We start from the raw sequence: 13,433 nt of genomic DNA on the forward strand, positions 1-13,433 counted from the left end.
GCCTCATCCATGCAACGGTGCGACACACAAATTCATTTCTTTCATGTTGTCGGGACAATTTCAACCCTTGCAGACGGGAAGTGAAGCTTGATGGCCATTTGTAGCTCATTTGCTCCTGATGTCCGCTTGAGTTTATAATTTTGGTTATGAGTTAATGATCCCGAGCTTGTCAGAGGAGGTCGCTCGTTTATTGTACCTGGTTTTCTCTGATTTCTCTGCGGCATTTGAGACTGGCAACATGTGGGCATTTTTGTTAGGTTTTTAGTCATAACAGTACTTTGCACAGTTTATGTAACCACTTGTACTGTGACGTTATAGGTTATTACAGGTGCATCTGTAAGGTTTCCTTTTCACACACCCCTTTTTGCATTTAGGGAAGTTCAGTTCATATTGTTGCATTATTTGAGACCCCAATTTAGTTAAAACCCCAAATTTAGTACCGCTTACTGTAGTTAGTTGAGTTTGTTTCACTTTGTACTCATGAATTAATAAATAGTACGTGTGTGAATTACCACGTTATAAAACAAATATCCAGGATGCAGCGGCACCGCAGTTGATCAGGAAGAATCCTCCGACAGGCTCCAGCTACAGATTACAGATTGCTGTCTGCCCCTACTCATAATCTGATCAACCTTTCCAAATGAAAGCAACTACGTTTGTTGAAAGCTTACCAGAAATTTCAAGACTCTCAGTTACATACTAATAACTTCTCCAACATGTGATTCATAACCGCTGATCTTATTGCCCATTAGGAGTGGGAAAACTGATTAAAATGTTAGTTATCATTCACAGATTAATTATTCAGTAATCCTTCATCCTGCTGAACCAAAAGCTCCATTTGGCGATGCTGGCCTCTAGATGGCGCCAAGACACCAATTATGGTTGGCCCTGTTTGTTCCACCACACGCCAGAGCAGTGAGAATAGGCAGGTTGAAGTCAGCAGCTACTTTTCAAAATAAAACAGGCGGTGGAAACACAGTCATGGGTTTTATTCGTTCTTATGGATGTTAATACAATCTGGAAGTGACCATGTCAACGTTTAGTGTAACACTGAAAAGCAGCAGCACAATCCTGACCTACATGACGACTCATGAAGAGTCTGATCTGAGTTAGGAAAATGAATGTTCAATTTCCCGTGACGACTGTAAGAGAGCAGCAGTTTGATGGTTTGAGCCCAGCCTGCTGACTGTGGCTCCTAACTAATTATATTTCAGTAGCCTATGAGGCTGACGTCTCACTCTGATGAAGAGCAAAAGAAAACAAAGGCATTTAAGGAAATATTTGAGTGGATCAGAAGAAATTATGCAAAGCAGGTTTTGAGAAAAAAACAACTGTTGCACAATCACATATCACTGGCAGTACAGAGTAATGCTGGAATCAATGCTGAAAAAAACTGCTCTTTAACAAATAATATGATTAAAAAAACATTGATAACTTGTAAAAAAAAAAATCAGATTGTGAGGAAGCAAAAAATATTAAAACCATTCGCTAATTGTATTTAAAAAACTCATTTAAGTTTGAAACTGTAGTGCAACATATTTTCACACAAATTTAAGTTTCTTATGTTTAAGTCCTTCCTGCCAGGTGAATCTCTTCCCAGTGCACGGATCTTTTTTATGTGGCAACATTCCTTGCTACACCCAGATGCCAACAGTTGCCAAGCTAGCTTCCTCCAGTCAGCCCTATGCTAACTTCAGCAACTGGGTACACTTAGACTTACTAAAACAGACTCCCAAGATGTTACCGGACCAAATCAACCGTATTTTTGATGGTGAAAAAAGTAACATTTAACGCTTAAAATACTTATCTCACATTTAGCAGCCACAACTGAGTTGGATACAGCCAGGATGGCGACTTCCATGCGTGTAAATGTGTCTCTTTTAGAATTTCGAAATGTTTTCAAGCCAAATACATCAAATTCTACAGAAGAAATTTGTCATTTAGCAGCATTTTTGTGATACTCAAATCAATTTATCCGCAATTCTACAGCCACAACATTAAGAACAGAGTAGGACACAGCCAGAACGGCGACTTCTGGTTAGCCCGATGCTAATTCGGATAAATAACCAACTCAGGAGGCTCTCTTAATTGTCAAAATGCTATCAGAACAACTGTAAGAAATTATGTTGTAGTGAAACAAATCATTACGTAAGCAAGCGATGCTCAAACCAAATATATCGACTGTTGACAGCCACAGCTGGAAGGCTACAGTGACGCTGGAGATGTAAAACTCACATGACACCTTTAAATAGTCACCTTGTTGACTGGCCAGTTGAGGCGATGTTAGGGATCTGCCGCTTATCTCACTTTCACTGGGTTAATCTTTAGCTGAGTGAATCTAAAACTATCACTCCAAGGTTGTTGTTAAAGATAACTCGACCGTTGGACCCCACGCTGCAGTCTGGGTGCCGGAGTAACTCTAAGACACCAGCTTTCAGCTCAGGCGAGGCTGAGTTACTGAAGTCCACAACCTCAGTGAGAAAATCGAGCAGCAGCTCTCCTTTCTCATCCCCCTCCGTGAAACACTCTGTGATATCCATTTGAGATGGCAGCTCGTAGCTCTTGTAGCTTATTCCCTGCGAGTCCAGAGAGCTTTTGATGTCTGCTGTGGTCACACACTGACTTATTTCTGAGTAACAGAGCTGGTTCCTGTAGGTCCGCCACAGCTTTCCCCAGCCACTCTCACCTGGAACATATAACATGAAAACAAGACTATGGCTGCATTCCAAAATACTCTCTTTTTACTTAGAAATGATTTTTTTTTTTAATCTTTTATTTTTCATTCACCATTTTAGTTTAGTCTCCGGATTGATGAACAGAGGGCAGCCGAGGTTGATGGGATTAGCAGGATTATGCAAAAAATATGAGGCTGATTTTCACCACATGTGGTGGAGGGGTGCAGAATGGGCCGAGGAAGAACTCATTAAAATTGGGGGCAGCTTAGTCATCACGCCACCTGGTGGCAACAGGGAATTACATAGGGTTGGGTTTGGGGTTTTTATTTTACACATGAATGTCCTCCTCAAAGTGGATCTACCTACCAGATTCATCTCAAATTTTGTCAGAAACACCTTAAGAACTTGGTGATGCGTTACGGGGCCAATTTTGGTATTATACCACAGAACAGGAGCAACTGGACTCCACATGGTCGGCTCTTTTCCGAACTGCATGTTGGATGAGTGTACCGACCTGAAGACAAGCTGAATCGAAGCCATAGTGACACCTAGCGGTCACACGAAGTAGCCTGAGGTAATGTCCATTCCTTGATATAGTAAACTGTGTGTGGAGTTTGTTTTCTACATGCGGTAACAGCGTGTGGTTTCTTGCACCACCTAGTGGACACAGGAAGTGATCGTTGCACCACGACACAAAATCCAAACATCATCAGTTACCTGGTTTTGTACGCATTTGGATATAAACCACATCTGAAACCACACCAACAAAACACATATACACTCTGTCCAGTTCCACAACACCATTTTAGTGTTTTCATTGAGAATCTGGTAGATCTGGCTTTCATTCCCATGAGGACAAAAGATCAAAAAGTTAACCGACTACATACAGCAGGACACATCCCAGAGCAGATGCTCTCTCCATCACTTACCAGACACTAGAATAATAATCAGCTTCCCATTCTTGTCGAGGAGACTCTGGAAGAAGCTGATAGTAGCTCCAGGATCTTTAACGTAGTACAGCATCTGTCAATTTCACCACAGATAATGAGCTCGTGACTGGATTCACAGAGCACCTAATTATGACACTATGGCAGACAGATGTTCTAATGGGATTAATTGCTGTGGAGCGGCAAAAGGAAATGGAAAAGAAACAAAAGGGATATGACCTAAATGTGTCAAATATTCAGTCTGGGGGCCAGAAGCATCAGCAGCACCAACCTGTATCATGTGAACGAAGTCGGCCTTCTTTGTCATCTTTTTCTCTTTCCAGTGCTCCTCAAACTCAGAGGCGGTCATCTTGTTCCAGTTAAACGTGATGTGATCTAAACCTGATATCTGTGCCACCATAACTACATTCACACACACACACACACACACACACACACACACACACACACACACACACACACACACACGATGTTGACAGTTACAAACAGTAACTTATATTTCGTTGAATTATTCACACAACGATGCCGCTGTGTGTGTGTCAAATGTCTATTATTTACATTTCTGCGTGTGAATGAAAATTCTCTTTATGATCAATTTTCCCTGAAGGGAGGAATTTGCATCTTCGCCACCATTTCAGTCGTAAATGAAGAGAAATAATGAGGGAAGTACAACATTACAATTGTGTCTGTTTAGGACAGATAAAAGATTATAATCAGAACGTTGAAGGAAAACACCCTCGTATTTCTTCAGACCGACCTTAACAGACTTGGATCTACTTTACTACATGTCATGTTCATGTTTTCTGTAATAACTATGAACCAATAAAAATAACTTCAACTATTTTGATTAGTCGTTTATTGTACAAATGTTGGTATACCAGAAGCTCTAAACTAAGCCTCTGACATTGTTTTTATCTCAATTTTGTCCGATTTTTTGATAAAACTGACACCACAAAGCACTGTTGCCTCACAGCAAGAAGGTTCCGGGTTGGAGCCCCGGCTGGAGCAGGGGGTCTTTCTGTGTGAGTCTCCATGTTCTCCCTGTTCCTGTGTGGGTTCTCTCTGGTGCTCCAGCTTCCTCCCACAGTCCAAAGACATCAAGAGGGGATGAGGCTGATTGATACTCTAAATTGACTGTAGGTGTGGCTGTGAGTGTGAATGTTGTCTGTCTCTATGTGTTGGCCCTGTGATGGACTGGCGACCCGTCCAAACCTGTCTTGCCCAAAAGCTGCTGGGATAGGCTCCACCCCCGCGACCCTTAACGCGCTAAGCGGAAGAAAATGGATGGATGGAAGGAAATCACCACAGAATCGCTGCATCGTGATCGTATCGCGCATCAGTCTGCGATTCTCACGCCCGCTGACGATGTACCAGTACGACGCTACATTCCGTTCTGACAATCTCATCAAAAGGAGAAATCAGGGCTCTAAAATTGACTAAAATATGTCCTCAAATGTGTAATACAAATGCAATCAAATAAGTAGGCTCATTTAAAGACAATAAATTAAAAAGCAAGCTGTTCAATCCAACATAGTCATATTTGGCTGCGGTGCAGGCGTGTGATGCAAGAGAACGGCGCGTCTATAGAGAACGTACCTCTGTAGCTGTGTAGCTGCTGGCTGCTTGGTTCCACCACCTCGTTATCCACCGTCACCCCTGGGTGCTTCAGACAGAGCTCAGAGAGCATCTCAAGGTCAATCTCACCTACAGGCGCCAGCACAGACTCTTATTTTCACCCATTTCATGCAACTGAAATTCTGACCTACTTCCCTCCTCAGCACCCAAAAACCACGCCGTAAAAATAAAAAAAATTTAATAAAATTTTTTAAAAAAAGAACATCTCAAATGATTTAGTCAATCCACATATCATCATAATGTCACAGTTGTAATTGTGCTGCAGATTTAAGCAGGAAATTGCTAATACTGCCTGTCAGTGCAGCAGGAAATTATAAATTTTATTGCTGAACAGAGGATGACCCTATTTAAGAGTTTTAACGCCTTTGTTCGCTTTGTTCCCTAAATGCTAGAAGAATAAATTCACATTATTCTATCACCTGAAGAGCCGGGGGCTTTTCTTCCTTGCCTGCCCGCACTCACAGACACATATCAAGAAGAACTTTTTTGCAATAATGGAAGTTCTCACATTTATTCTGCCTCTTATGGCGTCTTGACAAGCTGCTGCGTTCAAAGGAGAAAATTGAAGCCGTGTGGACAGGCGTTTAATCTCTCCAATTACACTGAATAATACCTTGTGGGGGAGTTTGTAGTCATTCTAATGGGTTTTACAGTCCATTAAAGTCTGTAACATCTCGCCATTAAGACAGTGACATTACAGGTCAGGTAAACGACGAGGATCGGCTCTGATATAACGGAGAGGTAATAGCAGTGGTAGGCGAGCGCCACGTTTACTCAGGAACATATCACCTTCCCCACCACTGGAAACATTAAGTAGTAAAAACCACAGAGCAATAAGGTCACTTTGTCTGCGCCCAAGGTTAAAGATTAATCTGACAACTAGACAGATAAACACAAAGCCTTGACAGGGACGCCAAGGGGAGAGATTTTACTGCTTCAACCATAAATGACAGCCCAGCAATAGAAACATTTACGATTACTGATCCGACACCTTCTCACCTCGGATGTCTGCTGCACAAGTTCCTCTGCTATTTACTGAGCCGCTGCACAAAAGATATGTTGTCGAGTGTGTGTGTGTATGTGTGTGTGTGTGTGTGTGTGTGTGTGTGTGTGTTCTTACCGTCACCGCTTCCAACTCCAATGACACCAAGATGGGACTTTCCATCTCCGATGCTACGGGGAAGAGCAGAAAGAACAGGGTTTTCACACAATTCCACCCATAAAATTCCATGATTTCGCACGAAGCTACAGCAGGACTGAAGTTTTCCAGCTTGATTCTCTGAAGGAACCCTAAGCTTCCCTTGGAGAGTACTTTCATGGAAACTTTCACCTGCTTTAGTACTTCAGCCTGTTAATGATTTGTTTCTAAAATCATTTCAGTTTAAACAATGAAAAATGAACAGAAATCCATGTCAAAATGTTTAGTTATGGCATTAACATCCGGCTGTGTGGTCTGACACACGCATAAAGTCAAAAGTGAAACACGATTTTTCTCAGTCAACCTTTGACGAACCACACAAACTCTAATCTTCAGGTTTTTTTGAAGCAAAAAACTGTGACTTTTGTTCAAAAACTTTTCCAGGCCTGAAAATCACTTTGTAAAAAATATTTTAAAAATCAATGACTTTTCCAGGTTTTTTCATGACTATATGTCGCTTCCAACAAGTTTCACATCCTTCGACCCGCCAGATGTGAATCAGGTTTTGTCTTGGATAACTGAGGGGGACTTGAGACCCGTACGCATGCGTGTGTGCGTGTGTGTGAGAGAGAGAGAGAGAGAGAGACCACTTCTTGTCTCGGATTTGAAACCTCTCCAATAGTGAGGCACCGTCAATCATCACACCGAACACAATTATACTTTTCTAACTGACTTGAGAGTCGCATCTGCCTGGATTCCTCTCTGATCTCCTCTGTCGACGGTGACAGGGAGCAGCTGAGTTCAGCTCCCTGCAGGATTCCCTTCCACGAGCTCATCACAACGCAGAGACAAGAGGAGACGGAATTTCCATAAATACTCATTGTCATTCACAATCATGCACATACTGTTTACTTAGTTAATCTGTGTGCAGTTGTGTAGTCAATTATTTGATTTTGTGGGCCAAACAGTAACAATCAGCATAGTATAAACCATGTTTAATATTTACATATTCTGCTGTGGGATTGGGAGAGTTTAACCACCTGACACTTGTGCAGACAGTTTCCTGCAAACATCTGGGTTGGTTTGCGCAGCGCTGCTTAATCATCTGCATGTTCTCATTTCCCCAACACTGCTTTTCTGTCATCGTTTGTTTTTTTCTTTTCTTTTTACTGCAATAGAAATACTGAATGCGGTCCCTGCCTTTGATTGCCGGCCGTCTTTATCAGGCAACGGGACTTAACTTGAGATTGCAGTTTTTAAAGCAGGTCATTTCTGGGTCTTCTCACTTCTGTTTACATCTGACAAAGAGACGGAAACACTGGATGTCTGCACCTTTGGAACCACAGTTTTCCTCACGAGCCCGAGACCAGTAAACACAAGGTTCCTGCACACTTTTCCATTCCATTTCCATGACTAGGAGTTGAACACTTGCACTTCAAACTCATATTGACTTTGCTATCTGAACCTACTGAACTAATCTGACATTGTGTGTGTGTGTGTGTGTGTGTGTGTGTGTGTGTGTGTGTGTGTGTGTGTGTGATTACCTGGACAGTATATCTGGCAGGATATTGTGGATAAATTCCCGCATACACTGGTGTTCGGAGGATCGCTCCAGAAAGAGCTGGAAGGATTGTTGGTACCGTTTATCATCAGTAACCAGACTCTTCAGTGGTGCTGCCATGGTACATAATCTGGCAAAATAAAGCAAATATTATCAACATCATCCAGGATGGTTTGTGTGTGTGTGTTGTTTTTATTTACTGTTCTAATTAAGCTTATTTCTGCTTAAACACAACTGCTCTGTCACAGTAGAGCTGTCTCGTCATTTTGACTTTAGCAACCAGGCTGAACTCAAAGGTTTCCCATATTTAACAAGTAAAATTGACAGAAATGTAGATGGATCAACAGAAACAAATACAGATTATTGACATGTTTCCACATCATGTTAAGGTGACGAACAGATGTGTTACACACGGATTAATAATCCAACATTTTATATATAATGACCAAATATTGAATAAAGAGAGTATATGAGGAGAAACGTTACATACAGAAGTGTAGGAAGACACACACGGGAGAAACTACCAACACTGAGTTCTCTGCATATGGAAATAAGTGAAGACAGTATGAATATAGTATAAATATAGTATGAATATATGTAAAATAAGTGTTATGAACAGGAATTGAGTTATTATGCAATGAGTAAACCCTTCAATACTCAACCCAAAGTTCAGTTTGCAAATAAACTGCAAACCAGGAAACAAGTGGTACTACTGTGTGAGTATTACTGCATGTACTTAGAAGTACAGGTGACCATGACACAAAAAAACAACAACACAAGTACTTGATTTTTAGCGTTAAATGAGTTAAGTTATGTCGTCTTTGCGTTGGCTCGGGTTTGCTGGAGGTGTTTTTCTTTTTCTTTTTTTTTTCCCTTCACCTTCATTTACAAAACCGAACCGAAACGATTACTCAACAAAAAAAAAGGCTATGAGGACCGAACCTTACCGAAGACATCCCGGAAGAACAGGTTATTTAAATGGAAGTGTTTGCAGTTGCAGCGGCTGTTAAAGCCTTGATATCTCCGGTGGCTGCATGCTGTTACGTTAGCAATCACGGAAGCGCTGCTAGAGAATTTCGTCAAACGTCACCAGCAGCAGCACCGGAAACACAAACCAGCCGATTCGGTGTCACCGACAGCGACAGCACGGCAACAGGTTGTAGCTCGGTGTCGGTGAATGACACAGCAGCTGGCAACAGGCGTTTCTGCTGCATGACGTCTTAAACCTGCGGATATGCTGACACTAAAATCGGTATTTTCTTCTTTCTTTTTTTTCTTCCAACTTACACGTCGGGCAGGAGAAGTCAGCGCGTCAGGAGGGATGTGGAGGCTGGAGGAGAGCCTCCTCCCACCGGTGTCACGGCTTCTCTTTATGGAGGCCAAAGGTGGCAGAGAAACTCCCTCAAGAAAAAAAGAAAAAACAAATCAATAACCCAGATCAAACCCAAGTCTATAAATACCCGTCGCGATTCCAAAGGAGCTGCTGTGAGCTGCAAAAGAAAAGCAAACAAAAGAATGAATCATTGTTTTATCACAGTTACAGCAAAAAAAAAAAAAAAAAAAAAAAAAGTTTCAGTCAGTTTGAGAGGTTTCAGCCAGCAAACCATCAGCTCATCTTTTGTTTATGCATCTGGCTGAATCCTGCATTCTTCTTTGTTTTTCACCATTCCTGTCGCGTGGTGCAGGGATGCGTCCTAAAACCAGGCAATATAAGCTAGTTAGCGTGGTAGAACGTGGTCCTGCCCCTACGGAAATGTTGTTGGCTTTTTATTTTGGTTAAATGCCTTAAAGGATGTCTGTTAATCCCACAGGCATGACACATTTTGTCCTATGGTATAAAATGATGTGTAGCACTCGTGAATTTGGAAGCATTTAAAGTTTTCAAAATGGCGTTCGCCAACTGGTGGCTGAAGGAAATGATGAGGAGGCTGTAGATGATGTCATCACGCCAGGTTTTTCCAGTGTAACTGAACTCAGAGCTGAAGATTAACCTGCCGAACAAAACGTGGGAGTTATAACAGAGTTTATTTTCGGCAGGAAGTTAGAATCCGATGTAATTAATCCCAGTGGCGTGCGGTTGAGGGAACCCAGGGTGAGGCTGGCTTCAGGGTCGGCCCTCAAAACTATAAGTCATTGTCAAACACGTGTCAGAATAGGTGTCTTCTTTGTCATAAACTTGGTTTCTTACTTCCCCTGTGCATCCACTCTGTCACTAAGAAGGAACAATCACGCTAATTTGCGTCGTTTTATACTCCGTGTGTGTGAATGAAAGTAATGATAATGTTTAATCTGTCGAATGGCCATTTGTACACAGTGCAACTATTCGTTTCTACAAATTCCATATCATTAGTGTTGCACGTACAGGCATTTCCTTCTCTCCCTCTTGCAATCCAACCAGAATGTAATCGTAATGTAATTATACAGTATAATCTACCAGTAATGTGAGATGTGACATACAGGATCATTTATGAAGGACACGGCAGGAGGAAAGTGTTGTATTTCTCACAGACTTAAGAGCTACAAGGTTCCATTTTTGGAAGAAAATCAAGACCACAGTTTAAAAAAAAAAAAAAAAAAGAATAAATTGTCACGTCTCTGCTTGGCTCGCCTGGTGGAGCTCCCAGATTTCCCAGTTGTTAGGATGTCGGAGGAATTAGGCCGAGAACCCAAATTAGATCGTAATTAGGCCAAAGAGCCCATTAGACAGGAATTTAATTCAGGGAGACTCATTTTACCCTTTTATGGACGTTTCAGTGTTACCTGGAGATAGCTGGCACCTTGAAAGTTTAGCTCCAAGAACTGAGACGCTCCCTTTTTCATAATTAAACGTCCAAATCCAAAATCTATTGAAATAGATCTCGATGTCCTCTTTCATCAGACTCTACCAACCTGAGGTTATCACACAAAGATTTCTTTCCTCAGTGGACTTACTGACACTACAAAGCTTATCGAATATCCTGGGTTGTTTTTTTTTTTTCCCAGCTGATATTAAAAGCTGCTGGAAAACATTTTCCTAAAGCCAGTCGAGGCCATATCACATTAATTTCTTCTCCCTTCAGTGTTTTTCAAATTCCAGCCGGACTGAACTTGAGTCCTTTGGTTTGTTTCTTTGTTTGTTTTTTAAATTACACGAGCGCTCACCATTGTACCTGTCGGACTGAATTGTGCACCAGATTGCAGGGTGCTGGGTCTCTCAAACCGAAAAGATAAAACTACTTTGTTATACACTCCATCGGTGACGAGGAACAAACGCAGCGTGACTAACTCCGCTGCACAGAAGCAAACTGAACTTCCGTCTAGCTCTGCGTCATGGCTGCCACAATAAACAATCTTTCTTTCTCCTTGATTGCAGTATTAGACGGTATAACGTGATAGTCACAGTCACACCAGTGGCTCCGGCCGGAACGCAGCGTACGAGAGGACAGCTTGGAGCTGAACCAGCAAATTAGCACATGGCCTCAGCGCTCCGTGCCGATGGTGACTCAAAGCAAGTATGAAGAGCTAAATCTCTATATGTATACACATATATTTAGTTACTTATTTGCCTGTAATTTCCCAGAAGATAGGAGCAAGGTACATTTCATGGTCAGAAATTGATCAAATTGTGGCAAAGTTAGATCCTGTCATGATGCAATTTTCTCTCTCTTCATCTCCCGTGGGGTTCCACGGGTAATATATTTAATTTTGTGGGCCAAAGTCGCAGACGTGTAAGAAAATCATTAATAATAACAATAAAAAACAATTCCAACTTCTAAAAGGTTGTTCAGTGCGCATCAAGACTCCCCCGTGGCGCATCTTTTTCTAATGACCCAGCTTGTTAGAGAGATGACTCCTGAGTCCACCTACACCGCCATCGTCAAGCTGCTCACATTTATTTCGCCGAGACCTACAAATATCTCCGGAGAGCCAGGAAAAATGAAATGCATGAGGCGTGACAAGATCAGCCCACATCTTCGGCTGGAATCAGATGGCCATGACACAAGCATTTGAATTCAACCTTCTCTTAAACAAAAGTGACAGTCTTAAATAAATGAATTAGATGAGACCAAAGATTTAAACACCATCTCCCTCACAGCCCAAAAGCATCGGGGGGACAATCAGACTGCAAATCTGGCTGCAAGGCAAGATGCATCTTATCAGCAGCTTCTATTGGGCTCTGCCTCCGAGCCCCGTATCGGTGATTAGAATTTATCACGACTCCGGAGTCAAGGAGGCGATGAAGATCACAGCGGGACGGCTTTGAAAAGGATTTCACTTCAAGTCTGAAGAAAGAGACAATAACGAGGGAACAAACGCCACGTTTTCGTTTCACAGGGATCCGTAATTTATTTGCATGTTTGTCCAGCTCTCCTTGTACACACAATAGTAACACAAATAGCATGGGACTGTAAACAATGAGGTTTTCTGGGGCACAAACCAATAGTGTTTCCTCACAGCAGAGTTCAGCTGTTCTTTAGCTTTCAATAGAAACATGACCAGATATTTGTTTTGCCGTGTCAGGAAATGATCATTTTCTCTCACTGGCTTTTAGTTTGAGTGCTATGCAGAAACGTGACTCGTGGTTTCTTTAGCGAGTGTGGGGTTTTGTTTTTGTTTTGTTTTTTTTGCATTTCGAATTTTTAAAAAAATGACTATGATTTTTGCTCAGCAGCAAACACTTGGGACAGGGCGCCTCCGGAGCTTCAGGGTGTTGTGGCACATTTTATCGCAGCACCTGCTGCTACTTGGACCCGCACTTGCAGTTTCAGTGCTTTATGAATTGTGCAGGCCTAAAATGAACGTTGACTAAAGGGCCGCCTGCACCCAAGAAGGAGAGCAATTAACAGAGATGGAATGCGGAGTCCACATCCACAACTGTAACGACAGCAAACTGCTGACCTCACCGTCAAGAGCGACTTCATGAAGGACAGAAATACCGACAGCCTTGGTGATGATTTCAGCAAAGACAGGACACTTTTGTGAAGTGGCGTTACCATGGTGAAGCAGCCAGTTTTAAACATTTTGCCATAGAAGTGGAAGCTCCACATGACCACGGCAGATGAAAGCTCCACCTTGAAGACATCTACAAGCCGGATTTAAGTCACGGTGCCACCTAGTGGTTTCGAGAAGTAAGAAACGTAATTGAACTGACATGAAAATGACTTCGGAAGTGATATTTACACCACAGTGCTTGGATTAGCAAATGTTGGTCCATATCGACGGACGGCCCTTTAGTCTTTCAGAACTGTTTGGCAACTTATAAAAGAGAATATCGTCTACATTCAAGCAGCTGCTGAGACACAATTGATCCATGTAACAGCCACAGCTGCACAACCACTGAAATGATCATTATTGGTAAAATACATTCAGGAGGAGGCCAGGTAACACAACATAAAACCTTCAGGCAGAAGAAACCAAGCTAGGTCAGCCACCGTGAGTGAGGACGTCTCCACCGGGCGACATGAATACTGCACTGGGGCGGGAATGTTGAGATTTTC

The 13,433-nt window shown here is 42.2% G+C and overlaps 1 protein-coding gene across 3 annotated transcripts; it reads right to left on the reverse strand.

Moving 5' to 3' along the window:
• Positions 1–974: 974 nt before the first annotated feature.
• On the reverse strand, positions 975–9,369 carry hnmt (histamine N-methyltransferase). 3 transcript variants are annotated; one of them, XM_086219796.1, is made up of 8 exons: positions 8,904–9,204; positions 8,447–8,494; positions 7,940–8,086; positions 6,378–6,430; positions 5,219–5,326; positions 3,894–4,024; positions 3,605–3,698; positions 975–2,686 (listed from the first exon to the last, which is right to left on the reverse strand). In XM_086219796.1, exons 3-8 carry the CDS (start codon positions 8,074–8,076, stop codon positions 2,325–2,327), a joined length of 885 nt encoding a protein of 294 aa, XP_086075922.1. In that variant the 5' UTR covers positions 8,077–8,086; positions 8,447–8,494; positions 8,904–9,204; the 3' UTR covers positions 975–2,324. The 3 variants fall into 3 exon arrangements, with proteins under 3 accessions (XP_086075922.1, XP_086075921.1, XP_086075920.1); XM_086219795.1 differs by lacking the exons at positions 8,447–8,494; positions 8,904–9,204 and adding an exon at positions 9,244–9,369; XM_086219794.1 differs by lacking the exon at positions 8,447–8,494 and having other exon boundaries at positions 8,904–9,201.
• Between the last annotated feature and the right edge of the window lie 4,064 nt (positions 9,370–13,433).

The sequence above is a fragment of the Aulostomus chinensis genome, chromosome 12 (assembly GCF_037954235.1).
Source record: "Aulostomus chinensis isolate RoL2024-O1b breed Wild chromosome 12, RoL_Achi_v1.0, whole genome shotgun sequence".
In the NCBI taxonomy this organism is placed as follows: Eukaryota; Metazoa; Chordata; class Actinopteri; order Syngnathiformes; family Aulostomidae; genus Aulostomus; species Aulostomus chinensis.

What these genes read in the sequence shown, in the direction of transcription:
- hnmt (XM_086219795.1), bottom strand. Translation starts at nt 8,076, where the DNA reads ATGGCAGCACCACTGAAGAGTCTGGTTACTGATGATAAACGGTACCAA. An exon ending in TGGAGTTGGAAGCGGTGACG is followed by an intron (nt 5,327 to 6,377) that starts GTAAGAACACAC and finishes TGGCGCCTGTAG; the next exon opens with GTGAGATTGACCTTGAGATG. An exon ending in GATTATTATTCTAGTGTCTG is followed by an intron (nt 2,687 to 3,604) that starts GTAAGTGATGGA and finishes TATATGTTCCAG; the next exon opens with GTGAGAGTGGCTGGGGAAAG.